This window comes from Gossypium hirsutum, chromosome D09 (assembly GCF_007990345.1).
Source record: "Gossypium hirsutum isolate 1008001.06 chromosome D09, Gossypium_hirsutum_v2.1, whole genome shotgun sequence".
In the NCBI taxonomy this organism is placed as follows: domain Eukaryota; kingdom Viridiplantae; phylum Streptophyta; class Magnoliopsida; order Malvales; family Malvaceae; genus Gossypium; species Gossypium hirsutum.
This window is the reverse complement of record NC_053445.1, coordinates 53038555-53065203: the sequence shown is the minus strand read 5'-3', so window position 1 is coordinate 53065203 and position 26649 is coordinate 53038555. Positions and strand designations below refer to the sequence as shown.

The following is a 26649-nucleotide window of genomic DNA, read 5'->3' as shown; positions in this document are numbered from 1 at the left end:
GGAAGCAGTACTTTCTATCCAGACCTTCCAAAGGGTTACCAAATATCTCAGTTTGATATCCCAATTGCAACTGGTGGTTACGTTGATTTGGATCTCCCTCTTGAGTTCGGTGGTGGCATAGGAAGTTTGGTATTACCAGGGTTCACATAGAGGAAGATGCAGGGAAGCTGCTTCATTCTGGAAATGGGATTATTCACAGAAATTACTCTCTAACATCGATATATAGTTATTTTTCTAAAATACGGTGCAACCATATAGTATATTGTTTCCTTTACGAATGACATTTCAATAATCTTGCTGCAATCTGGTCATTTGTGGTGTAGCTTTTCTTCCTTTCACTTTTGCCCCTTCACCAATTTTGATGGTTTAGGAGTCAGTTTACTGTTTCGACCTTCTGCTTATTGACACTGTTGGTTATCTTTTGCAGGTTGATCTAAATGAGCAGGGTACCTTTGCTTGAGATTGTTTCTGAACCTGATATGAGAACTGGGATTGAAGCTGCTGAATATGTGGCAGAGTTACAGAGGGTGTCGATACTTGGGAATTAGTAATGGAATATGCAAGAAGGCTCACTTCGCTGTGATGTAAATGTATCAATTCGACCAGTTGGAAATCAAGAATTGGAACAAAGGTCAATAGTTTTGCTTAAATTACTGTGCCTTATTAGTGAGATCTATGGTTTAATACGTCTGCAGATTCAGTACCACCATTCCAGGGGACGCGATAGGAGAGTGCATTGCTTACGTTTCTTCTCTTTTTCTTACATTTCTTGAATGAGCTCTGATCATAAACTGTTAAGCTTAATCCTTTTTGTGATTATGATTTAAGATTTTGAGATAGATGCATTTTTCTATCACATTTATAGAGCAAGCAAAAGCATGGAGTTAGTAGAATTTCAGTGTCTGACACAGATAACCTTATACCGTATTTGCAGGTTGAAATAAAAAATTTGAACTCATTTTTCATCAATTAATAGGGCAATTGATTTTGAGATATCAAGCAGGCATACTCATAGTCAGGCAAGTGATCAAATTGTACAGAACTCTCTATGGAAGAAGGTGCTCGTTAGACCTGCTATTAATATCAAGTAGGATAATCTAAGTATATGGTTGACCTTTATTCGTTTTACTTATGCCCCAAACCTTTTGCTTTCAAAACAGTTACAATGAGGAAAGGAGGCTTTCTGATTATGATATCCTGAACCAGATCCCGAAGTTATTCTCACTCCGTATGTTGATAGCATTAGCACTCTGGAATTAGACGAAGCGTCAGTATGAAAGATGGGCTGAGCTGCAGGATGTTTTTCCTGAAAATGATGTAAGTATCAGTAATTTCTTTTTATGTTGCTATACCCCAGAATCAGCAAGCTCAGTTAGTTGATAGGACCCAGAAAGAGAGTCCTATGAAATTTACCTTGTATTGTTGGGTTAAGTCGAAGATGAAAGCTTTAAAGCTTTAAGTTTAACATATTGTAGCTTCTTGCTCTTGAAATGGCCCTTAGTTTTTTTTCCTACAGTATATGATTAACTGCTAATGTTCCTTGTTTGCTCATCTCCTTAACTAATTTAAGAACATGTGCTTAATATCCCCTGGTTTCTATAACTAAGCTCTATAACTAATGTCTTAACTAATGTTCCTGCTATCGTTAGCAAGCTTTTTTAAACCGTGCCTTGATGAATTTCTATAACTTTTTTACTTAAAGTCCTTGCATGGCTTCTTATAATTATCTTGTTTGGGATCATAAGAAATGCTCTAAGTTGATTTTTTTTCTTCACATGATCAATGTTCTAGGTTGCAGAATACTTTGATGCAACTCTTTCAAGTGGTGCTGACGTAAAGCTAGCTGCCAACTGGATCATGGGTATATTGCTGCCTATATGAAGAACGAAAAGCTGTCCATTAATGATATCAAACTTACACAAGAGCTAGCCGAGCTATAGGCTTCCATTAAAGTGGGACAATCAGTGGAAAGATTGGAAAGAGGTAACGTTTTACTGTTATTACCGGGTGAAACAGTTCAAACATTTTAGAGTCCGCAGCTGTTTGATTTGCAGATATTATATGACTTTTAGCGGAGAAATTTTTGTATTTTCACAAATTAGCTTTAGGGGATGTATTCTGGAAGCGGTACTGTCTCTCGTATATAAATGAGCATGAAAGGAAAACGAAGCGTTTTGGTTTATGTCGAGCATTAAATCCATTGTTCTTTGGTAGTGTTTATGGTTCTATTAGTTTTAACGATTTCTCTAAAACATCACAGATACTATCTGAGCTGCTAGCCAAAGGTGGAACTGTGAGGATCATAGAAGAGAAGGATCTTATTCAGGCAAGTTAGCCGTACGATGCTGCTTTAAACATGAATATCTGTATCTCAAGATAAACTGAGAAGTACGGTTTTAATTGTAAGTCTGAATTTTTCGAAATGGTAAGCTAGGGTTAGAAATTATAGTGTGTACCTATATGAGCGAACAGAGCTGAACTTTTTGGTGAGTGTAGTAACTTTAGATGAACCAGCTTGTATGATTACCTGTTGAAGTTTTATCGCTCTCTAAACAGGCATTAAGGGCTATTCAATAGGAAGATAATGATATAGACCCGAACACAATAAGCTGATATGTTATTTCTTTGATATTTGTTATTGAAATGATAGTTTTTAGAGATTATGTAACATATGTTCCAACATTTGCAGATAGCTGATCCTGTTGAGATCGGGGAAAATGATAGATAAAGTGATTTCTGAGAATCCAAACAGCTAGAACAATATCGCGGCGGGAAAACTAGCTGCAGGGCTTTTTTGCGGCCAAGTACGTTAAATTTACACAAAGTTACATTTCTTCTACTTGTATGAAATCATCGGTAGCTCTTTCTAAATAGTGGTCATATGCAGGTAATGAAACTATCAAAAGGCAAAGAAACCTGCTGTTGAACAAATCCTTTTGGAGAAATTAAATGGCCAAAGCTGATTGTATCTTAGGTACGTATCTGGGCATCTATCCTTTAAACAGAATAACAGTAAATTGTGATACAGATGGTCAAAGTACTCATTGAGGCCTCTGTACTAAGAGCCAGAGTGCATTTTGCCACTTTTACTAAAAATGCCCAATTAATCTTGTATATTAGATTAAAAGCAAACTAGCCCTTTCTATTAAAAGTTTCTTCCATTTCTATTATTAAAAACTGCTGTGGCTGACAAAATAATCAAATAGTTACACTTGGCGTGCCACGTGTACCTCATTTTGACGTATAGGGACCAATTTTTAACAGTAAATAGATGAAATTTTAAACAGAATGACTAGTTTGCTTTTTGATCTAATGTATAGAGACTAATTTGACTATTTTTTGAGTAGAGGGGACAAAATGCAATCCGACGCTAGTACAAAGGCTTCAATGGCACTTTTACCGAATACAGATGCATATTCTGAACGTATTACCTCAACTTTTCATTTTTCCGTAGTACTTTTGTCTGAAACATATCGAGAGTGTGATCCTCGTAATATATGAAAAAACTTAGAAAATGTTGAGCATATCGTGCGAGGCACATATTAATATCCGACATTCACATGGTAGCAGCCAAATCTGTCCTGCTTGTTGATACAGCTACAGCAAACTGCAAGGTGAAGGAACATATTGAAGTCTGAATCCTTTGCTGAGTTTTCAAATACTGAGTTCATATAATACTTTGCACCATTTTGTAGATAAATTATCCTTTCTTTTATATAAGAATTATGCATCAATTGAAAGGAACAAATGGTTTTTAGAGATTGATAGATGCCCTCTTGTCTTTTTGACTGATTTATTTTTAGCAGATAAGTAATATTTTTAAGGTTAATTCTGCTATTAGTCTCTGTACTTTACAAAAGTTGTGGATTCAATCCTTGTACTTTAATTTGGCCATTTTTAGTCCTGTACTTTTCAATTTTTAAAATTTCAGTCCTTAACAAATGATAACTATTAAATTAAACACGTTAATTTTGCTATTTTCAAAATTTGATACGCCAAATATATTTTTATATCATCATTAAAATTCTAGGTAATGGGTTAACGATTATGATTTCTATCAAGATCGAAATTTCAAAATTCGAAAAGTATAGGGATTCAGATTGATTTAATTGAAAAATACACATGGTACAAGGCTCATGACTAAAATTGACCAACTTGAAAGGAATGGACTAAAACTGGTCAAATTAAAACATAGAGACTAAATCACAACTTTTGTAAAGTGTAAGGACTAATAGCATAATTTAACCTATTTTTAATTGTTGAACTTGAACTCAAGTCTTTTACGAGGAGATATTTGATAAGTTGGGGATTTATCTTGTATAAACAAGATTTTATTGGCATTGACCAAGTCTAATGGATTCACCAAAATTAGCAAATACAAACCCTTCCCAAAAATAGCTGAAAGCCATCCATCACAAAAATTAAAGCAACCATTTGTTTAATATGGTAAAGCTTCATGAAAAAGCTCATCACCATCACCAAAATGACAACCTCGTATTACATGCCATTGTTTTTCACTTGGACCAAAACCTCTCTTTCTGGTTGTGGTGGTGTAGTGGTGGTTTCGATTCGATTTTGCTGGTTTGAGGCCATTAATGGTGACTCCACCGGCACGAAAAGTAATGGTGGTAGCTGACCCGGCTCCCCATTCTGCGGCAGCCCTCCAATATGCACTTTCTCATGCATTGTTAGAACAAGATGAACTCATCCTTCTTCATGTTGAAAACACTAGTTCATGGAAGAACACATTGACTACTTCTTAAAGAGGCCAACAATTGCTTCAGCTGCTAATGCTATGAACCTAATAATTCTTCCGGGCCGGATTGGGGTTCCACCGATGTTAATTTCCTTGATCAAATGAAATATGCAAGTGAGATTGCTCAGCCCAAATCCCTGTACGTATAGAGAAAATCGATCGGATGTAAAGATAAAGCTACTGTGATCCTTTCTAAATCTAAAGATCTTGGTATTGATTTATATTATTGGCCAAAAACGAAGCCTCTCTTCAGCAATTCTTGGGTGAGTTCCATATTAGAATTATTTTTAAACTTTTACGAAGATTAAAATGCAATTTCACTATTATATTAGTTTATATATTTATAATTTTTAGAATCATTAAATCAAATTTTATAACTATAATTTTATTACTATTTAAATTACAATATTATAAATTTTAGAAGGTCTAAACTCAATTTTTTCATTTTAGAAGAGTTAGGCTTTTTATTTTCGGGCAAAGCTAGAAATTCTTTTTAGGGGCCAAATAAGTTATATACTTTTATCAAAATTAAAACACAACTTCTTCGATGTATTAGTTTATATTTTTATAGTTTCTAGAATGATTAAATCAAAATTTTATCATTTTAAGAAGTCAAACTGCAATTTTACTACTATTAACTTGTGATTCTATAAATTTTAGAAGGTTTAAACTCAAATTTTTTTTCCATTTTAAAGGGGCTAAAATTTGTTTTAGAGGGCCAAATAAGTTATATATTTGCATTAGAGTTAAAATACAATTTCACCAATATATTAGTTTATATCTTTATAGTTTCTACAAGAATTAAATCAAAATTTTATCATTTTAAGGGCTAAACTATAGTTTTACAACAATTAAATTACAATTCTATAAATTTTAGAATGTCCGAAACGCAAATTTTCCACTTTAAGGCTTCTCTATAAAATATCAACAATTTCTAAATCCGTACTAATTATAATACTTTGATTTCTCGATTTATAGATATAAACGACCTAGCGGATCAATGAAAGATCGAAACTGATAGATACAGTAGATTATTTGATTGAGAACAGCCCATGCACTTGTGTTGGAGTGCAGAAAAAGGGACAAAATGGAGGATATGTCCTCAACTCCAAGACCCAAAAGAATTTTGGCTCTTGGGATGATTTTTCTTTTAGACTTTTCTTCATCATATCTCCAGTACTCAGTTTCATCATCTCAACTGAGCTTTCTTATTATTTTCCCTTTCTTTTTTTTTTCCTTCAGTTGGAATACTTCAAAGATTTGTAAATATTTTGGAACTTTGGATACGCAGCTGAAAACCAAAGCCTTGTTTTTATTTTTTTTTCCAAGTTTTTCTTTAAATATTTGTTAAATATGTTCATATTTGACACATCTAAGTTTTGAGTAATACAGATGCAAATTAAACATATCAGTACCGAAGGCATATCAATATCCGATATTAACTCCCGAATTCGATAACATTGATTTAAAAACATAGATACTGGACAAAAAAAGTTTAAATTTTACTATATTAGTCCTTGTATTATATAAAAGTTAGAGATTTAACCCCTATAATTTAATCAATTTTAGTCTTTATAGTATAATTGTAAATTTAACTTATGCTCTCCAATTGAATTATTCTAAATCTTATATTTTCAAGTTTTGAAATTTCAATATCAACGGTATGACAAATGTTAACCCATTTTCCGAGGCCTTGGCCCTCCTAAAATGATAAATTTTCAATTTAAACCCTTTATAATTTATAAAATTTAAAATTAGTAATAGTAATATTACAATTTAGCCCCCCAAAATGATAAAAATTTAATTTAAAAATTATAAAGATATAAACTTTTAAATTGATGAAATTACATTTTTACTAATACAAAAATATACAATTTAATTTCGGCCCCCCAAAAAAGAATTTTCTAGCTCCACCATATGAAACCAACAAACTAATATGACATTACATATATAATAAATTTTTACCGCATCAGATTTTGAAAATAATTGAATTTAATAAATTTAGCAATTAACATTTAATGAAGACTAAAATTTTATCATTCGAAAAGTATAGAGTAAAAATAATCTAATTAAAGTATAAGAACTAAATCTACAACTTTAGTAAAGTAGAGGAGCTAATAACAGAATTTAACCAATTAATGATGAAAACCTGATTCATATAAACCTCAAAATGGACTTAATAGATACATGCTATTAAATTATGACTAGAAACTTTACCCTTGGTTAAAAGGGTGATGCATGTACAAAGCAAGTGGAGCAACCGAGATCAAAGGCAAAATTGCTGCCGCCACTTCTATGTCAATTTCGATATAAATTACGTATTGATATACATTTTAACTCGTTAGGCTACGGTTATGCCGTCAAATGAGAGACTGGATGTGCCAAAATTCTGATGCTTACCGTCAGCCAAGTTGGCGATCGGGAAGCCTTGACTTAAGAGTTGGTTGATTAGAAGAGTTTCGAGTTGGCGAGCAATACTCTTCCCTGGAACTGTGAAATATAGGAAAGAAGCATTTTCCATCCCGTCCTTTGAACGATGCGAACGAATTCGACCATCAAGATCATCCGTCTGTTGGCAAAGATAAATGCACAGTAATAAAATTTACGTTCAAAGATACAACAACAAAAACAATGAACCGATCAGAGACATACCTCTCCAATGTATAGTTTCTTATCAGGTCTGAACATGACATATACGCAAGAAGCACCGATAGTTGATGGAGGTGGCTGTTCCCTTGCAGCAATAGCAACACAGTTAAAGACAGGACATTCGATGTATTTTTCAGTTTATAGAGTTCCATTAGCTTCTTCTGACATATTAATGTAACAACAGTCTCGACATCCTTGAAGACTTCCATTTTGTTTGTTGGCTTAGGCTTATGACTGAGCGATCTTGTTTGAGCTCCTTTGGAACCAAACTGTGTAAGTTGTGCGTTGAATAGTCCAGAAGATGCTTCTTTTGTATAGACTGACGAATAAAGTTCTTCGGCTCTTTGTATTATTGCCTCAGCAAGTCCTTCCACTTTTGCTGTTTCAAATGCAAGGCTTTCTCTACAGATCCCGTCTACCAACTTCCAAGTAGGTATTATTTGCCCGTCAATGTATTCTGTACTCATTGCTTTATGTACGGTGTTTTTGGTAGAAAGTGGTAGACTAAAAATTCCATGCAAATGAGTCGATATGATACCTAGACACCCAATTTCATCAAGAGTCTCGACAATGCTACCAGCAATGCACGTCCCTTTCGCTGTTTCTGTTCCTCGGCAAATTTCATCTATAAGCACGAGACTCCTTGAAGTGGCTCCATTAACAATAGATCGCATCTCTGACATTTCTACCTGAGAAATTAGAACCAAGTAAGACTCATGTCACGATTTATATTTACAATGATAAATAATGATTGAGAAAATTGGGGTAAAACTACCATGAAGGCCCTTATACTAGGAATAGAATCACATTTTGCCCCTTTTACTAAAAAAATGGACAAATTAATCCTTGTATATTAAATTTGATCCTTCTGTTAAAATTTTCATCTATTTCCACCATTAAAAACTGATCCCTGTACGTTAGCATGATATACACACGGCATGCCACGTATCATTGTCTAATTATTCCATCAGTCACAGATGAAATTTTTAACAGAAAAGACCAATTTGCTTTTTGAGGTAATGTACAACGACTAATTTGCCCTTTTTTTAGTAGAGGGGCCAAAATGCAATCTGACTCCTAGTATAGGAGCCTCCATCATACTTTTACCAAAAAAATGGAAGACCAAAACTTGGACGGCTACCACTATAGGGAAATTCTATTAACATACCTGAAATGAGCTTTTTCCATCAGCTGGGCTATCATATGATTTCATGTGAAGCATTATCGAATCGAATTGAGGAATAAAGGCTGATTCAGCAGGAACCATAAATCCACATATTCCAAGTAATGCAGCTGCACAAATTGATCGAAGTAAACTTGATTTACCACCACCATTTGGTCCTGTCAAAAGAAACAATGACTGCATATCAACCGTATTAAGCACAGCACTGCCTTCGGACACATCAAACCAATACGGTGTCAGTCCAATTATCTTCATTCCTTTCGTTTCATCACATGATTCGCCACTCTGCATCAATTACATAAAACGGAAAAAGCTCTTTATGTGTAATGCCAAATGATGATAGTAGAGAATGATAATCATTCCTTGTTGTAACATAAAATCCTGCACGTTTACTTGTCCCACTATATCATAAGTAGTTTGATCATTAACTCGAATGATGCTTCAGGTTATCATCATTCATAACAGATAATATTACTAGAACAACTATGATGACATAACCAAAAGACAAGCCATATACAAACATTTTCAAGATTACCTTAGAACTACTAAAACCTGTAAGTGTAGGGAAAACCCATTTCCTTCTTCTCCCCTCACTGTAAAATATCAATGAAATCATAATTAGAATATATTTGGCAAGAATAACAAATACCTGTTAAGTCCTAAGAAATTCCAAAATTTTCAGAAAAAAAATATATATGCCTTTAGCAAAAGTAATATTTCGTGAAACAGTGAACTATTGATATCTCATTACAGAAAATTTAACAGTTCCATGTTTTAATTAGTTAAGACAATGGGCAACACAGGTTTGAGGGTATAATGTCGAATAATAGAAGGCAGAAGTTTCAGATTTTGATATACAACACTGTTCAAACTGATATAAAGCTAACAAATCTCTGAAAACGGGGTAGAGGTGCATCAAACAAATATTTAATTTCTTCAAAGAAATGCAAATGGCATAGAGTTTTAGGAATTATTTCCATGAATTTTCAATCCATATACCATGCTATGAATGTCTTAAGAAATAACGGAATACGTATATGAAAAATGTAAAACTGACCTCACATGAGCAAATAATGCCTTTGCAATAACAAGCAGCATAGAAGCAAAGACGAGGACATTTATCTTGGTTTGTAACTCGGTAGAAAGTCCTCTTAACAATTCCAAAACCCTTGCCTTTGCCTTTGCACCGGCATCATGGTACCTGAAACACAAATAAAGATATTCTGATAATCATCAATCTATTGTGAAGAACTATGTTACTCGGGCTGGGGTTTGAGTGCTGGATATGAATATGTGTTCAAAATGAGCGTTTTCCATCTTTTTAACTACTTTCATGTATTCAGTCATATCCTCATACCCAACACAGGTACTCTAAGAAAAAAGAAGAAGAGTTAAATCAACGTAGGTGAAGAATAGAAATGCAAGCACTTCTAGCAAGGAGCCTGGTAAAATTTAATAGCACACCTCGTTAAAGAGTCCTCTACTTTCACTGTGGTAAACCATTCCTCTCCGACCTTTCTACCTTTTGAATCTAAAGCAGGCTTAAGCTGCTTAATTTGTTCTTCTCCAGGAGTACCAGCCCATACGGCTGGCGCAAACCGTTTCCCCTTAAACCAAACAGCTTCATGTTCTCGAGCATATAAGATTTCTCCCTTTGGTCCACCAAGTGGAGCTGAGGTGGCTTTTATTCTTGAGACAATGGGGAGGAAATCTTCAGTTATCTACATGAAAATTAAATACCCAATAAATAACGGGGACTTCATGTAGTATAAAATGAACATTGGAGAAGATAACAAACAAATTAGCACCTAGCAGATTTCAATGTATTCATAAATGTGCACTGAAAAATCAAAGTTTAGTCCAATAATTCCAACTCATAAGCCTTCTCAATGAAGTTAGTAACCAACACATGATGTCTTGTCATCAAATAGAAAAAAAAGCAAACTGTGTTGCAATCAAGGACAAAGTGCAAAACCAACATAACCATATTCATAGCAAACATACCACGGAAGATAAGGCCTCAGCTGCCCTTTCAACTTCGGCAACTTCTTCTTCTATATGGATCTTCTTGACTCGCCCTTTCCATGAAGATTCCATGTCCTCAAAAAATTCACCAGGAATATTGGCATAAGAACTAATCTTTTGATCACTTTCACCATCCAGAAAAATCATTTGACCAATTCTATCTGAAAGCCATTCGCACTCATTAACCTGGGAAAAATCAAGACCCAAAAATCATACATATAGGCATTTAATCTAGAAGAACATAAAAGCCATGCTCCATTCTCACGTCCTACCTATACGGACTGCTATACTTACCAGTGTTTCAAAGTCTATTTTCAGCCCTGTGGTCACCCATGCAGGATCCATCAATAATTTCAGAATTTCTCTGAGGTTGATGCTTCTATGCATGTGCAATATTTCATCAACAACATTTTTTATTCTGCAAAATTCAATATGGTTGGCCTCCCTTAGTTCAAGTAGCTTCACAAGCTGCAGAATGGTCAAATCCAAGAATTAAATACAAAAGACCAAAGAAATTAACAAAATCAAAAAACATGAAAATTGAAGATAAGTAAGATGAGTAGAAAAAAAAAAGAGAGGGTAAAACAACCAACATATAACACTTTCTTATTAGGGAAAATGCAAAATACAAAATAGAGAAATTAGAGTAGAACCTTTGCAGATGAGACACAAGTAAACTCAGGAATTGAGCATTTGATGCTGCTCATTAGTTTGCAAGTTGCTGCACATGAAATACAAGTTAGTACAGAACCTAAATTGAACATTTAAGTACTGTAAAATTAACAGAGTATCACATGTCAAACAATCAAGAGATATGATATATAGGTAGAATGCGTATTCAAAATGATTAAAAACATTTCAGACTATTGCAAGGCTCATCTCCAGTTTCTAGTCATCTAAGCAGCATACTCTTTGAAGAAGCATCTGTAGTGAAACATTGCTTGGCAAAATAATAAACACATAGTCAGTACAATCTTCGATAAATAATATAAAGATCACATGATTGTTCAAGTTAGAATTAGGCCAAGTTACTATAAAGCTGCATATTCTAACTAGCTTATAATGGAACAACCTAGTTTAACTAATGGACATCAGCAAAATATACTAGCACCCAATTGCCAATGTTGCATCAGTATGAGAAAACATATCACAACTCACCTTGAATTGCAGATGCAATCTCATGAGAAGGAGGATTAAGAAGAAGATCTCTAATATACCTGAGAATCAGCAACAAAATTAGAAGGCAATTACTTTTTCCAGCAGGTCTCATAAGATATCTAAATTACAACTAGAGTTAAATCCATAAAAACTTGTTTTGGCAGTCACCCATTACAAATCAATATTTGAGATTTAAGTTAAACTCCAAATACTCCCAAACTTTTAGACATCAAAAGTTAAAAGAAAAATGACTACATGGAAGAAAAATATTAAACAAAATTCTTATAAAGCAAACTAAATCACAATAATAACGGAGAAATCTCGAACATGAAAAACAGAACCTTGTGCATCTGATATGATATATGTACTGAACGCTTTACATAGAACAGAGGAGTTAACTCCCTGTAGTTTCGTTATCAATGAGTCAAATATTAAGTGGGTTAGATGGCCACAATTAGCCCCATCAAATAGGATGGAAGGGAGAAATGCACATTTATGAATATCAATCCCCAGAAAATGACAACAAAAATGAATAACAAATAACACAGCACAAATTGATCTACTAGAACAAATACGTGTCATCTTTACTAAATTCTTTACTAGTATGTGTTAGAAAAACCAAAAGGTTTTCACTTACAGAGCAGGTAGCCCAGTGCAATGTGGTGGAAGCAACACCTTCAATAAACAAGGTATCCCCTCTGTGGGGATGGCACCTGGAAGAATGCAACCCCCATGGATGGAAAAATGCTAAAGAACTCAGTTTTAAGCAGACAATTGGATATTGGAATGAAATAAAGAAGTCAAACGAACCAATCTGTGTTGCAGTTCCTAGACTTAAAGAACGGGGTCTATTTTCTGAAGGAACAGTAACATTTCTGAAAGTAACCTCATTGTCAAGCCCATAAAGCTCCTTTACCTAAGATGGTCGAATAAACAATAACATGTAATTTTGGTAAAAAGCACGATATGCTAAAGTATAGGCTTTGCTTAGATCAAATGTGAACCTTGTACAGTAGCTCAGTGACAGGACCGCCTCCAAACCATTCAAATTGCCTGGCAGTGCATTCTCCCCACAACAGGCCTCCTGCACCAAATTCCCCCCAACGGGAAGTTCCTGCAACAGCCTCTAATACAGTGAAAAGCTGACCACATATTTTAGCATAAAAGGAGAAGAATAACCATTTATCAGAATCTGAGGATGAAATGTTTGTGAAACAGTGGTCATGAATTCTATTTCATAATAGAATTCCTATGGACCAGAAATTTGAACCAATGTTCTTTCTAAAATATCAACCCCTATCCCAAAAGTACATAAAAGATGGCAAACAATTGGGGAATAACTTCTACATGTCATCAAGAAGAGTTTAGTGGAAAAATTAGATACCAAGACCCTTTTATGACTATAAACACTCTACAGACGTATGGATTTTAAGCTGTATTTATGTTATACATTTAAAAACTCCACTGCAATTAGCCTTATTACATACCTTTTGAATGCTCTTTTTTTATCCATTTAGCAAGTTATTAACATTCACCTTGAGTGAAGAGTAACATAGATTAAAGGCCTCTTTTGCAAATTCTTGCGATGACATGTCTAAAAGAATGACCAAACCTGAAGCATTGTCTCTCAATGATGAATGGAGAAATAGGTGATGGTATCGACAAGTTCGTAGCTTGGTTACCAATGCTTCTTCTGTAAGACCATCCTCTGATGAATATGTCTTCATAGTCTCTAACACAAAAGTTATGCAATATCCCCTTGCAGAACGTGATATACCTAAAGAGCCAGAAGTTTATCAAATAAATAAAACTTGAAAGCACTAATAACAAAACTGTGTGTCTCTCTCAACATGGGTATGCAGCCATTCAAGCATTGAAGGCAAAGAGAAAGAATGAGATTACAAGCATTCAAGCTCAATATTTAGTCATAATTGATTCAATGGTAGGCATTCTCAGAATGCGTACTTGCAGTCCAATAAAGAAGAATGACACTTATAGAGGGCTAGCAAAATTCAGGGAAATTCAATATAACCATAACAAGCTTGCAAGAGAACTACAAGATATTTTTTCTCAAGAACATTATCCGAAGAAACTAGATTACAGATAATGAAAAGTAACCGTTCATACCAACAACAGGCATTGGCTCTGGAAAATCAAGTTCATGATCAACCCCAACAAGTCCAAATACATACGGACTACCTGGATGAGCATGCCTGGATACTTAAAAAGCAAGTCAGAGCATGGTATGAATGTCAAAAACACCATAAGGAATAATTATTAGATTACATATGCACCGAACAAATAAACAAATTTTGTAGCATAAATATTTTCGACTTTCAAAAACCCCAATAAATGACTTAAAACCACATACATATAGAATAGGCACCTTTCAACTGATTATGTACAGCATGAACTAAACTTACCTTTTACGAAGCGATGGCCATCACATCTACACCAATGGAGAAAACATAAAGTAATAGCATCATAAGCTAAAAGGGGCTGTTAAACTGTTATTACCCGGATATAAAACGTCCTTTACGAGAGCGGGCTTGTGTTGGACCTTGAACTTCCTCCACAATACACTACAAGAGGTATGCCATAAAGAAAATCCAAAGAATCAATTGCAAACCAAAATCTACTTCCATTTTTTACTCCAAACTTGAATTAATGCATCAACATCATGGCACTCGCTGTACTCACCACTGAAAAACCATTTCGCGTTAGATCGTCCAAAGTTTGTCGTAGATTCTGCAAACGATCATTTATCAAAAAATTTATGATGACACAGACTAGAAAGAGAATAAATCAAACATTCCATGGGAAAGCCAAGAACCAAATGCTGCTTGAAAAGTTGCACTATTTAATTTTTTTTTTCTTTGTTGCATTTTCCTTTTTCTCTATTTTGTTATGGGTGACAAACAAGAAGATCAGGATTAAGTGACAGAGAAAACCTTATAGCAAAATATAATTTCAAATTTTAAGCATAACAGCAAGCAGAGCAAGATTGGTCCAGTACCACAACAGGACAGCCAGCTCGTGGAATGCTATCTGAACGCAGACCACCAAAAGGATTCAAACCAGCATATTCTACAAGAATGCAAGCATCTATCCCGAGGGCCTCATAAAAATCCCCAACCTGAAGACACGTTAAATTAAAATTTCCAGCAATCATAATTCATAAAATACTATAAAAATGGCATACATAAGAAACTCTGTGATATACCCTGCAAAGCAAAACTTCACGTGAGAACTTTGACTTGAACTGTAAAATCTCTGCATTTAGTGTTCCTACTTTCAAACTGCAATGGAATTAAAAAAAGAAAACGTAAATCCATCAATGATCTTCAAATGAGAACTAATATTATTTGATTCCCATTCTTATTCAAAAAAACATATGTCCTTATTGAAATTTTAATGGCAACAGGTTCTTTCAAACCTAAGTTTAGAGTCCTTAAGCGTCACTCATTTCACATGTCTTCAATAGGAACTGTATATTAAAATGCTTAACTATATTTAAGAGAAAGGATAGAGATTATTAGACTACTGCATCATAAATTCTTAATTCTATTGTCCCTTTTTCTGTTGGGGAGATTGGGAAGCAGGGCCTGGGGGTGTGGAGGGGGCTAGCTAGCATTGTACTTATCCAAGAAACCGGGGAAGCCAACAACTAGAAATGAGTCTAATCTCCACATTAAAAGAACTTTATTGTAGCAAGGAGATATGAAAATTGGAGAGATAAGACTTTATATAAACTGAAATATTTAAAAGAAAAAAAAAACAGTATTGTGGAAAGCACCTGCCATTTTTCAGGTTGGCATCCACACCAAGCAAATTGCTATACACAAGCCTCTTAACCAAATTGAGAGTGGACGGCTTGCGGCACAACTCCAGTCTCTGCAACAAAAGAATGAAAAGTATAAGAGCTTAAGAAATACAATATATGCAAATCAAAAACTTCAACGAAGCAGACAAAAAAGGCACACCTCTTTCCACCAGACTATGTGAGAATGATCCTTATCATCTAGGGATTTATCTGCTGCCTTATATTTCCTGGTGTTTCCTCTCAAAGTCTTCTGATCTTTGAAACAGTGTATCCGCCCAAACTGCCCCCCACTGTTGTCAAGAAACATTTAGAAACTAAAAACTAAATTTACAAAAGCAAAAGCCAAACAGTAATAAATAGCCAAGACATATCAAAACAATCTCTTAGATAAAAAAAAGAACAATATGAAACCTAAATAAACAAATAGTTTAAAGGGGGGGAAACCATTAACCTATTAGGATATCACCAATGAAACAATTGCAAACCCTCCAAAAATAAGAAGCAAATTGCAAATAAAGGGGCAATCTTATCATCAGAAATACTTCTCATTTTTCATTTCATCACAAACTTCTGCGAAATAACTCGAGTTAGGTCATCTTAGATATGATCTGGCATAATAATTTAGCTAGTTAAAAGTGTGTACCGGCACCAAAAATGATTGAATTTGCAATACTATAAACTTCATAACGTTCATCTTTCATTATATTAACAATGCAGATTTCATAACATAGTTCCAAGAGAGAATGTCACTTCACTGGGTAATGAACTAAAAAGGGTTACCAAGAAAGGCATTTTCAACGACAGGTCCATGCAAAGAACTGAACTTGTTCAACTATTTACATAAGGGTGACGTTTTTACTTTGTTCTAAACCAACAATAAAAATAAAAAGTTTACTCTTTTCCCTATCAAGGCTTTGGCTGCTTGATTTATTTTTTTATTAGAAAAAATCAAATGAACCGAAAATAGGGGAAAAGAATTACAGGATAAGTGGTGAAGGGTTATAAGAAGCATGCTTGTTGAGAGGGGAACGAAGGAGAAGGGCAAGAGAACGCCATCTGGGGATTGAAATGACAACGTTTCGCGTAGCTAACCAGTACATGTGGCTATACTGCCTCTCAATTTCGGGGGAAATTAGGGAATTGGAAGGAGATTTGATTCTGGGGGAATTTCTAGGGTTTTTTTGGGGGGGTTGAGGGTTTTATGGAAAAAAAATCTGCTTTTTTTTCTCTGCTCAGTTCAGTTTCTTTCCCGCCACAAACAAATGGGGTGAAAAGGTTATCTTTGTGATAACAGTGAAAGATAAAAAAAAATATTTTAAGAAGCAAAAAAATGTGAGAAATAAAAAAGAAAATTACTTGTCTTTGTGTTTGGGGTTCTTTTTTATTTGATTGGTTTTGGAAGTTTAAATTATTTTTTACTAAAATATTTTAGAGATAAAACTTTCTATTTATATCTACATATTTTATAATTAAATATGGATACCTTTGTAATTATTAAATAATAATTCTTACAAAGTGGTATTAAAACAAAAGCGACCATTTATAAGATCCCTTTGAATCTTATTTTTCATTCGATTTTCTGAAATCTGTTGAGAGGATTTTAACTTTTTGAGAAAAAAATTTCGAAATATTGTTCGTCGAGGAGAGACAGACAACCTTAGTAGGTCTGTTATTAGGATTAAGTTGTCTATGTTTTGTTTTATTTCCTAACTTTGTCTTTCACCTTTATCGAAAGCCTCATTAAATTTACAAGGTAACAACATCTTTGTCCACCACAAATTTATAATCTGCAATTAGGTATCACTTAATTTAACTCTTATATATAATAATAAATGAATTCAAATTCCACCAAATGCAAATTATGGATTTGTAGTGGGGGAAAGGACTCGTACTTTATAAACTCACAGGCTTATAGAGAATACAGGAGACAAAATTCAAAGATAAAATTAAACATAAACATTTTGAGCTTAATAGCAAATCTGTTGACGAGATTTGTTAACTTCCAAAAGACACTTCGAAAACTTATTTTCAACAAATCAAAATTCTCTCAACAAGATCTTAAAAATATTGTATCACCCAAACTCTATTTGTATGGTTGTTAGGCACACCTCCGTTGGAAAACATTAGAAAACTCAAACTCAAACTCAAAATTGAGTGTATCTAATTGAAATTAAAGTCAATTTTTACTAAATAATTTAATTTTTTTTTAAATTGATTCAAAATAAAATTCAATTCAAATTTATTTCTTTTTAACTTATTATATTTTGAATCCATATTTGACAATTTATATGATGAACAAGTGTCAAAGGTAGTAAAGAAAAATGCTTTATTTTTACGGAAAAGAATGTGAAACGTGAACTACACGAGACTTTTGCCAAAGCTAAAAGCAAAAGTATTTACAAGTGAGGGTAATTCTCTTTTAGTCTCAAGTCTCGACACGTACAACGCAAAACTCATATTAATAAAACGAAGACAATGAGGTAGACAATGGCCTTAGCATCCAACGATATATTATTTATTTAGTCTCTTTAAAATGTATGCAATTACAAATTAATATAGCAATAAAATTATACTTTAACCCTAATTTAGTATTATTTTTTGCTCCCTTTTAAGTAATATTTTAACTTCACCCTTACATCTTAATTAGTCACTCGGGGTATAATTACCCTCACGATGAGATGGAGATGACCAAACAAAATTTGACCATACAAAAAAGCACTTAACACTTATTCCTATCAAGATAGATTATAGAAATTTCACGTGCTAGATATATATATATATATGTAGATTCACGAAATCCGACCTTAACAAAATGTTGCTCTTGACGAGATAATAAAGAACAAAGTTGTACCACAGTGTGCATGATGTGACAACTCAAACACCTACTAACAAGATATATATGCTTTAATTTCTCAAATAATCTCTGCACTAATTTCGGGAGTTAACCCAACACAAAGTCAATCAAAACCAAGAAAATACAATCACACATAAACTGCTATGCACAAATGTTTTTGTGTAAGTGGCCATAGCAAAAAAACAAAACACTGTTTTAGTTTGACAGACCATAGTTTATAGTTAAGCGTTCAACGTCCAAACCGCCAAAATTGCAGGCTAGAAACCTTCTATACGGTCAGTGTCTTTCACGCGCTAATCAAGCATTTTAGCTAGCACGTGACACGCACACCATTTTTTTCCTGATAAAGCTCGAAGCTGATAATACTAAAAAGGAGCCCAAATAACAAACACTGCAAAAGAGAGAAAAAAAGATGGAGATAATGCAATCATGGAGATGTAGATTATCTTTCAAAAATGCGACCATAGCTTTGAATATTTTCAATGTTATAGTTGCTCTATTCTTGCTTCAATGGTTTCTTTCTTCTGCTTCTTCTCGTACCAGACCTTCCTCTAACCAACCTAATTCAGGTTCCTCTTAAAACCCAGATCCTCTTTTTTCTTTAGTTTGAAACATTGATTTGATGATTTTGGGCATTTTTTAATGAGTTTTGAAGAATGGGTAGTTGTTGATTTTGTTTGTTTTTGATGAATCTGTTGTTTATGCATATTGTTTTTGTGTTTGAAAGAGGATTTGGGATCATGGGTATTTCTCCAAGTTTGCTTTTGATCTTCTGTTCTTTTTGGGGACTTTTTGGGTTTTGATTTGGATGTTCAAATGCTAGGTTTTGTTTTGTGAATTGGGATTTTGTTTAGGGTTTGGGGACACTAGATTTGGTTAAGAATTTACTGATGTTGATTGATGAGATTTAGGGATTTTTTTGGCGTTTTGCATTATTAACCTTTTTTCGAAGTTTTAAGGTTTTCATTTTGCATCAATGCTTATTTAAATTTACATTTTGGCATTGTTTCTGAATAGATTACTCTTCACTTGCAAGTTGATCACTTACATGAAAATCAATTCTTGGGGTTTGAGCTATTCATGTTTTAAGTGTAAACTACGCTAGTTTCTTAATTATTAGTAAATTTATGTTTTAATTATTTATCTTCAAAAAGTTACAAATTAGTCATCGAATTATTCAAAAAAATATATTTAAGTTATTGGATAGCTATCTATTCGCACCGCTTGCACTAATCAAAAGTTTTTATTTTCCTTCTCCAAATCAAAATTCAAGCAACTTTCTTTTCCAATCTTCAATATTAACTGTTATATCGACTTGGATCTAAGGTATACTCTACTTGTCGACGGATAATAATCTATCATATCTGTCATTAAATCATCACTTAGAATTTGCTGACTGAACTTTAAAAAAAAAAAGAAAAACTTAACAATCCAATGACTTAAGTGACAACTTTTGAATAGTTTGGTGACTTAAATGAAAACTTTTAAATAATTCAGTGATCATCTTATAAATTTTTAAAGTTTAGTGACCAAAACGTAAATTTATTGATAGTTTAGTGATATTGGATGCAGTTTACTCTTTTCTTTAAAGCATTCGTGTCTGTGAATTATATCTAAGTTCTGATATCTGGATATAAGTACGAGTATGATCCTCTATGATTTTTTTAAAAATATTAAACATACACGTATTAATCACTCATCCGAATCTGGGGAACATAGTTGTCTAATGAAATCGAATTGATTAACGTTTTCAATGCAGTTGGCTTTGATTACATTAAGGAAGCTGAAGAGATGCGCATTGCTATGCAACCTTTGGAACTGATAAAAAGAGTGAGTCTCTACCCTTTAACTCAACAAAAAACACAAAGCAATGTGATATATACAGAGTTGTCCATATCTAGCTCCTACTCTTCGTCTTTCTTGAATTACTTATATCCGACACGTAATTGGACGTGAGTACTAGGATATAACCTTTTAAAGACTCTATGCACACACAGAAACATGAAAGAATTAGGTTAAACTACGGTCACCTAATTATGAAAAGTTACGAACAGTTACCCAACTCTTCAATTTTGTCTTTTTGGTCACCAACTGATTTATGTAAAATTGGGAACACTCAAAAATCGAAGTTAGTTGAATAATAAAAAAAGAAAATTACTAATAGTTGGATAAACATTTTGTAACTTTTTATAGTCATATAACAAAAAAAGAAAAAAAATTATACTTGGGGTGACTACTACTATAATTTACCCAAAAAGTTAAAGGGAACATGTGTGAGGTACGTACCTGTACTCAACACTCACATCCGACGCCCCCCTTGATTTATCATGGTATCTATGGCACACGGACTCGATTTTGAGTGGTAGATACAGGTCCAACACGAACTTGATATGTGTTGGATACGGTGGAGATAATGTAGGTCCTTTAAAATGGATGTAATCTTGCAATTTGAGCGTTTGTAAGAAACTAAGATTAGCTGGAAATGCCTGTTAAACAAATTGATGTCGTCGAAAATGGTGTTCTTCATGGTTGAATCTTGGGTATTTATAGGTTAAGGAGATTCAGCGAGAGGCATATACCGAACCCGAAACAATTCAACCGAAAGATGCGAAACAGACCGCCGCAGTCGATCTTTCCAAAAGACTACAAGACTTTCGTTCCCTAAATGATGCTTCTAGCTTGAAAGGTAAACCGGCTGTTTCTCACTTGAATTTAGTTGTCAACTATTTTTTAGGTTTAATATATTCTTTTATACCTGATTTTAGCTCTATTATACAATTTGGTACTTGAGTTCTTTTAATTTGAGTTTTTTTTTTAAACAAATAAGTACTTGAGTTTAACTACAATGTTCATTTTAATACTTAAGTCTATGTCCCAAGTAAGTACATATATTTCTTCATTAGAGCATATATGTCAAATATCAAATTTCTTCATTAAAGCATATATGTCAAATATCAAATTAAGTACTGAAGTCAAACTCATGTATTAAATTTGGGAAAAATACTAAAATATTAAATTGACTATTGAAGTCTTTAGACGGTGATTTGACTTGTACTTGCAAAATTTTAAATTTGGAAAAGATACTGAATTATTAAATTGAATATTTAAGTCTTTTAAGCGATGGTTTAACTTGTACTTGCAAAATTTTGAAGCTCTTGAAGCAAATACTAAATTGAACATGAAAACGGTTTAAACTGTTAATTGACTTGTATTTGCAAAATTTGCAGCTCTAGAGGAATGGCGGAAAAGGAAGATGGAACGAGCTAGACAAAGGGAGATGGAGAAAAATGGAACACTAGTTACCAAAGAATAAAAAAACCCAAGCAAATTGTATCATATGATTTCCGAATCCGGTTTTCTCAAACGGCTAGTTACCTCGCGAACTTAAGCACCCTCCATTTTGTGTAAAGATTTGGTTTTTTTTTTCCGGGGGGGGGGGGGGAGGGTTCAGATTCATAAAGCCTAAGCAAATCAATATAGAAACTATAAGAAAAAAATTTTCTCCATATAAGTGGATGTGTATCCCACAGTTTTACTTAACACCATTGAACTATGCCCATATATGAATATATAGAAGTATAATATAAACAATAATTGCTAAATTCATTAACTTATGCTATTTTCAAAATTTAATGTGTTAAACATATGTGTAATGTTATGTCAGCTTGTTATTTTAATTAAAAAATTAAAAAGTATACAAATTTAGAATAATTCAATTTTACATTTATGTACGCATAATACAAAACTAGTAATTTAATTTAGCCAAACAAATTTTACTGCTATTGTTTAAGTGAGGTCTACAAAAATCAACCAATTCAAAAAGTAGTTGGACTAAAATCAATCAAATAAAAATATAAAGAATAAATTTTCAGCTTTCATAAAGTACAAATACTAATAACAGGATTTAAGAATACCTATGTCAAGAATGCATCAGATAATAGTAGATAAATCAACAAGTCCATATTTTAGAAACGAAAGAAACATTGGAGATTTCAACTACAAACACACCAATACAATGCCTGTACAAACGTGTCCATGTTCTGGACCCTCATAAGTACAAATGGGTAAAGGGAAAATTTTTAAAAACGAAAAATAAAAAATTTGGAGTTTATAGTTTACGAGTACAATCTTACAAAAGCACAAGGCTAATGACTATTTTCGTTGTTACAAAAGCACAAGGAAGGCGACTATTTTCGGGTCGTAGAAAAGCATGTTGAAAAACGTCCAGAAATAGAAAGATTGTAAAACCATTGTCAGCAACATATTGTAGTAGCAACCATAACCTCCCAAAAGTTTCTTTCATTGATTTCCATATTTTATAACCATCGATAGGGACTGACCTAATGCTAGAAAATACGCAAGTCATGGTAGCACAAAGGCAAAATCATGATTGAGACACAATTTTCAAGGAACCAGATGAGGGGAAGAGAAAAAAAATGTTTTAGATTTTTTTTTTCCGATGCAAATCTTAAGAAATTCATTGAATAACTAGGCATAAAGAACGAACTTACTATGATAATACGGCTACAACAAACAGTTTTAGATGGCATTGTCCAATTCCCACCTGCAGCACCAGAACCGAATTAGCTGACAATAATGCAGTCATATGATGCGGTATTAACTTCATCGTTTTCAAACTAGAAAAGGGAATCAAAACTAATATGGGATACTTCCCAGACCCCGGTATCAGACGTTTTACGACAGCTCACTTTCCAAATTAACAGAACATGTGGAATCTCTAATACTATATGTGGTTAATTATAGCATCAACTTAGTAAACAGGAAAAGATCTGAATATAAGCACGTTCCTATGGCTTTTAAACAGATAGTTTATGATAAACATGAGATACAAGCCTATGGCATTTTACTCATAAGGCAACTGATGAAGATTTGTTCTAATCTATGAATAACTTTGTAGAGATTCAAAAAATACTAGGACAAGGAATCAAAATAAAGTAACAATAGCACATTGCCAATGGCATTATTCAGGGTGGAAAAGGCTGTTGCATAAAACCCTATGTTTCTTAAGCAGTACTGAAGCTTTAAACACTCAAATTTTGTTTAAACTTTATGAGGCTACCTTCAGCTAAAGTCCTCCCTTACAGATGACAAATCAATTTGTCACAAACTCTTGTAAAACCGAATGACCTGTTTGGCTAGTCAAGGAAGAATCCAATAATGAACTAACCAAATAACAACTTTGTCGATCACGGCACTTAAAATTTACGAGCAGGAACAATTGAAAAGAATAAATTCATAGAATTGAGGCAGACATAAACAGTAGAGTTGGACAGGGAAGGCGAAACAAGATGTGGGCTAATACAACAACATATATATTACAAAAAAAAAAAGAAAGTACATTGCTCTGGAGAACAAAACATGCACTTAGGAGATAAGCAACTGCATTCATTTAGAACTATAAGTGCCAAATGTTCCATCCTCCTGCATATGGCCGACTACTTGAGGTATACACCATGAAGTTGCACAAAGGAATAACATTCCTAGCTCCTACAAACAGGCATGGCAGGCAACTAGACTACAAGAAAGCATGAGAAATACAAAATCAAAAATCAATATCTAAATATAGGAAGGCCACACCACAAATTATTATGATTTTAAATAAATATATATATAATTGGAAATGCTTGGAAGTTAAGCTCACCTCAGTTTATCATGTCTCACTGCCCGGCTGCACCACATCAAAATCCAAAATATTCCTCTTAAGATATTTAGTTACAGATAGAAAGCTTCCCAGTCCATTCGTCGGCTACACCATAATCTATGCTAAGCTCTCTCATAGGAGGGATATTCTCCATTGCAAAAAGCATAAGGTGAGGGAACATCAAGTTGTTGTGATCATACAACACACACTGCACCAGCACATTCGGACTGGAACTATGGCTAATATAACAAGCAACATTCCTCATCCTTGATACATCCATTGCAAAATCCAAAGGTGGGATTGAGGGATATGATGGACACACGTACTCTGGAAATATCCTAGACAAATCCCCCCATTCGGCCCATCGTTCAGAAAAACGATTGGGGTAAATCAAAGTATCACCGTTCATCTTGAAAACTTCCGCTTGGTCCCTTGTGAGAACAACCCCTGCATATTCACATATAAAAGCACCTGCTTGTATCAAGTCCAAGGACCTCACTCCCCAACCCGTTTCCCTTGACCTAAATATTTCCAATCTGTTTCTAAGCCCATGTTGTGCAACGCGGTTCCGACAAGATGGTGGGCATTGACAGAAGTTTCCACATTCAAATATCACCGGTTTCCCTCTCAAGAGAATTCCACCATAATCATAAGCAAAATCACCCCCATTCTTCATAGCACAGAAACACCCTTCCGTGCACCCCGAAACACAATCACATCCAGTACTATTACTCCCTTGACCAAATACATTAAGAGGGAACACAGTGTTCACAAGGTAATCATAATACATAGGATCATGATCATTATCAATATCATTATAAAGAAAGATCGGAACTCTCTCCTTTTTCATGGAAATATCAAGAGTCAAATACCCCATTGGCCTAGTAGACAAAGGCTTAGTCCTAAGACTCTCAGCAAACTTCATTATCGAACTACCCATCTCAGGTTGCCCTTCAATTCTCGACAACCTAAACTTGTAAACCCCAAACCCTGACTTTCCCACATCAAACCAACAATCAAGAATCTTATATAAACCGTCATAAACATACACTTTGCCCGAAACTCGATTCTCATATTTAAACCCTCTAATCACTCTTACCTCAATCCCATAATGCATACTCCTTTCTAGTGCCAAATTCCCTCCTTCAAGCTTCTGATGCATACATTGCTTTCCAAATTTATCTTGCCCACCTTGGCCGGTATATATTATCGAGTCACCGGAATCTTCATCATCCTCGTACCCACCGGAAATAATAATGCTAGTTGCGATTGGCTCTCCGCTCGAGCTTTGGCTAGCAGGCAATGTATCAATCCCAGCTTGAATTTGTCCATGTAACCCCACCACACAAAGCTCCATTCTAAAGAAGAATACATCACCAATTTCAATACCTGGGATTGCACCCACTATCCTTTTATCGCGATTCAACCACAGTTCTCGATCCCTCATGACGGCAGCTGCCCTCAAATCTCCGCGAGCCCGTCGACCGTTTCCCCGTCCGGTTCTCTTTTCTTCCTCCGAAATGACTAAAACGCGGAGGGAATCGTACATCATTCGGGTTCTTCGAACAAGGTCACGAAAATGCCTCTGGTCATCGATTCCCAAATTCGTAACCCGAACCAGCTCATTGGATCTTCCCGCCTTCTTACGCGAAACGACGACGGATAAAGCTCGTTCCAGGTTGGAACCGTCGGTTGGGCTAGTTTCGGGGGTTAGTTGAGACTGTTCGGGTACGGGTACGATGGCCCGAGAATCCGGGTCAAGTACTTCGACATCGCCGTATTTTTGTATCCTTTTAGCAAAAGCAGAGCGGAAAAGCTCGGAGATTCGGAAATATTCGGAGTAGAGAGCGTTTTGGTCATCGGCTGAAGAGGAAGCGTTAGCCGGCGGGGTAGTTTCGGGATTAGGGATGAAATCAGGGGTAGAATTGGAAACAGAGAAGAGAAAGTTTTCTTGTTGGTGAATAGTCTGTGTTGGTGTTGGTTCGTCGAAAGGCTCTTGCTTAGGTTCAATCTTCGGTGTTAAGAAATTGAAGGTGGTTGTCCTGTTGATGGTGGCGCTAGGTGTGGCGGAGGTGGAGATGTTCACGGTGGCTGGTAGCGGTGGTTCCGGGCAGAGATTGAGGTCTTGGAAAGGCACAAGAGAACCCATTTGCCGTTTGCTTGAGCTTAGCGAAGAACGTGAAAGGGATCCAGTTAGGGTTTCTCAAGGTGCTTCCATGGCGGAATATGGGAGGGATTCGAGAGCCAAATAAGACAGTTTTTATTTTCTTTTTCTTTTTTTTCCTTCAAGAAGAAAAATTTTGAAAGCCAAGGCCTTAGTATTTTCTAAAATTAATATATTTATATAGCATATGTCACCAATGACATATTTAAATTTAAAATTAATTTCAAAATGTTTTAATTGAATTTAAAAATATCTATCTCGTATCAATCGGATTTTTTTGTTAACTTAATTGTTAAGCGTAATTTTAAATGTCAACTCAAATATGACGTGGTGTACATATTCAAAATATGTGGATCAAATTTAAAATATGTTCAC

The 26649-nt window shown here is 34.4% G+C and overlaps 3 protein-coding genes, 1 long non-coding RNA gene and 2 pseudogenes across 14 annotated transcripts; 4 read left to right on the top strand and 2 right to left on the bottom strand.

Moving 5' to 3' along the window:
• The window catches only part of LOC121220794 (glutamyl-tRNA(Gln) amidotransferase subunit B, chloroplastic/mitochondrial-like), a 3668-nt pseudogene extending 1272 nt beyond the window's left edge, over positions 1–2396 (top strand).
• A 491-nt stretch (positions 2397–2887) lies between these two features.
• LOC121221048 (uncharacterized) lies at positions 2888–3792 on the top strand. Of its 2 annotated transcripts, none has more exons than XR_005918338.1 (2): positions 2888–2974; positions 3571–3792. It is a non-coding gene; the product is annotated as an uncharacterized lncRNA (long non-coding RNA). The 2 variants fall into 2 exon arrangements; XR_005918337.1 differs by having other exon boundaries at positions 2920–2974; positions 3348–3792.
• Positions 3793–4558: 766 nt separating this feature from the next.
• LOC121220793 (uncharacterized) lies at positions 4559–6022 on the top strand (annotated as a pseudogene).
• A 748-nt stretch (positions 6023–6770) lies between these two features.
• LOC107929169 (DNA mismatch repair protein MSH1, mitochondrial-like) lies at positions 6771–16858 on the bottom strand. The gene is given in 23 exon segments (XM_041101396.1): positions 6771–7325; positions 7409–7555; positions 7558–8094; positions 8574–8873; positions 9124–9181; positions 9646–9789; positions 10053–10309; positions 10593–10799; positions 10908–11081; positions 11267–11334; positions 11772–11830; positions 12409–12484; positions 12582–12687; positions 12776–12885; positions 13384–13548; positions 13899–13984; positions 14289–14353; positions 14472–14519; positions 14788–14907; positions 14995–15070; positions 15568–15665; positions 15755–15884; positions 16576–16858. Coding segments are annotated over 23 exon segments (3378 nt in total). The 5' UTR covers positions 16695–16858; the 3' UTR covers positions 6771–7097.
• A 1756-nt stretch (positions 16859–18614) lies between these two features.
• LOC107929107 (uncharacterized) lies at positions 18615–22050 on the top strand. Of its 2 annotated transcripts, XM_041101395.1 has the most exons (5): positions 18615–19017; positions 20208–20278; positions 20999–21134; positions 21676–21765; positions 21909–22050. In XM_041101395.1, exons 1-4 carry the CDS (start codon positions 18861–18863, stop codon positions 21759–21761), a joined length of 450 nt encoding a protein of 149 aa, XP_040957329.1. In that variant the 5' UTR covers positions 18615–18860; the 3' UTR covers positions 21762–21765; positions 21909–22050. The 2 variants fall into 2 exon arrangements, with proteins under 2 accessions (XP_040957329.1, XP_016715935.1); XM_016860446.2 differs by having other exon boundaries at positions 21676–22050.
• Positions 22051–22393: 343 nt separating this feature from the next.
• Positions 22394–26424, bottom strand: LOC107929106 (histone-lysine N-methyltransferase family member SUVH9). Of its 9 annotated transcripts, none has more exons than XM_016860440.2 (4): positions 24111–26424; positions 23808–23984; positions 22960–23012; positions 22394–22794 (listed from the first exon to the last, which is right to left on the bottom strand). In XM_016860440.2, exon 1 carries the CDS (start codon positions 26257–26259, stop codon positions 24178–24180), a length of 2082 nt encoding a protein of 693 aa, XP_016715929.2. In that variant the 5' UTR covers positions 26260–26424; the 3' UTR covers positions 22394–22794; positions 22960–23012; positions 23808–23984; positions 24111–24177. The 9 variants fall into 9 exon arrangements, with proteins under 9 accessions (XP_016715929.2, XP_016715928.2, XP_016715930.2 ...); XM_016860439.2 differs by having other exon boundaries at positions 22394–22788; XM_016860441.2 differs by having other exon boundaries at positions 22394–22783.
• Positions 26425–26649: the final 225 nt, after the last annotated feature.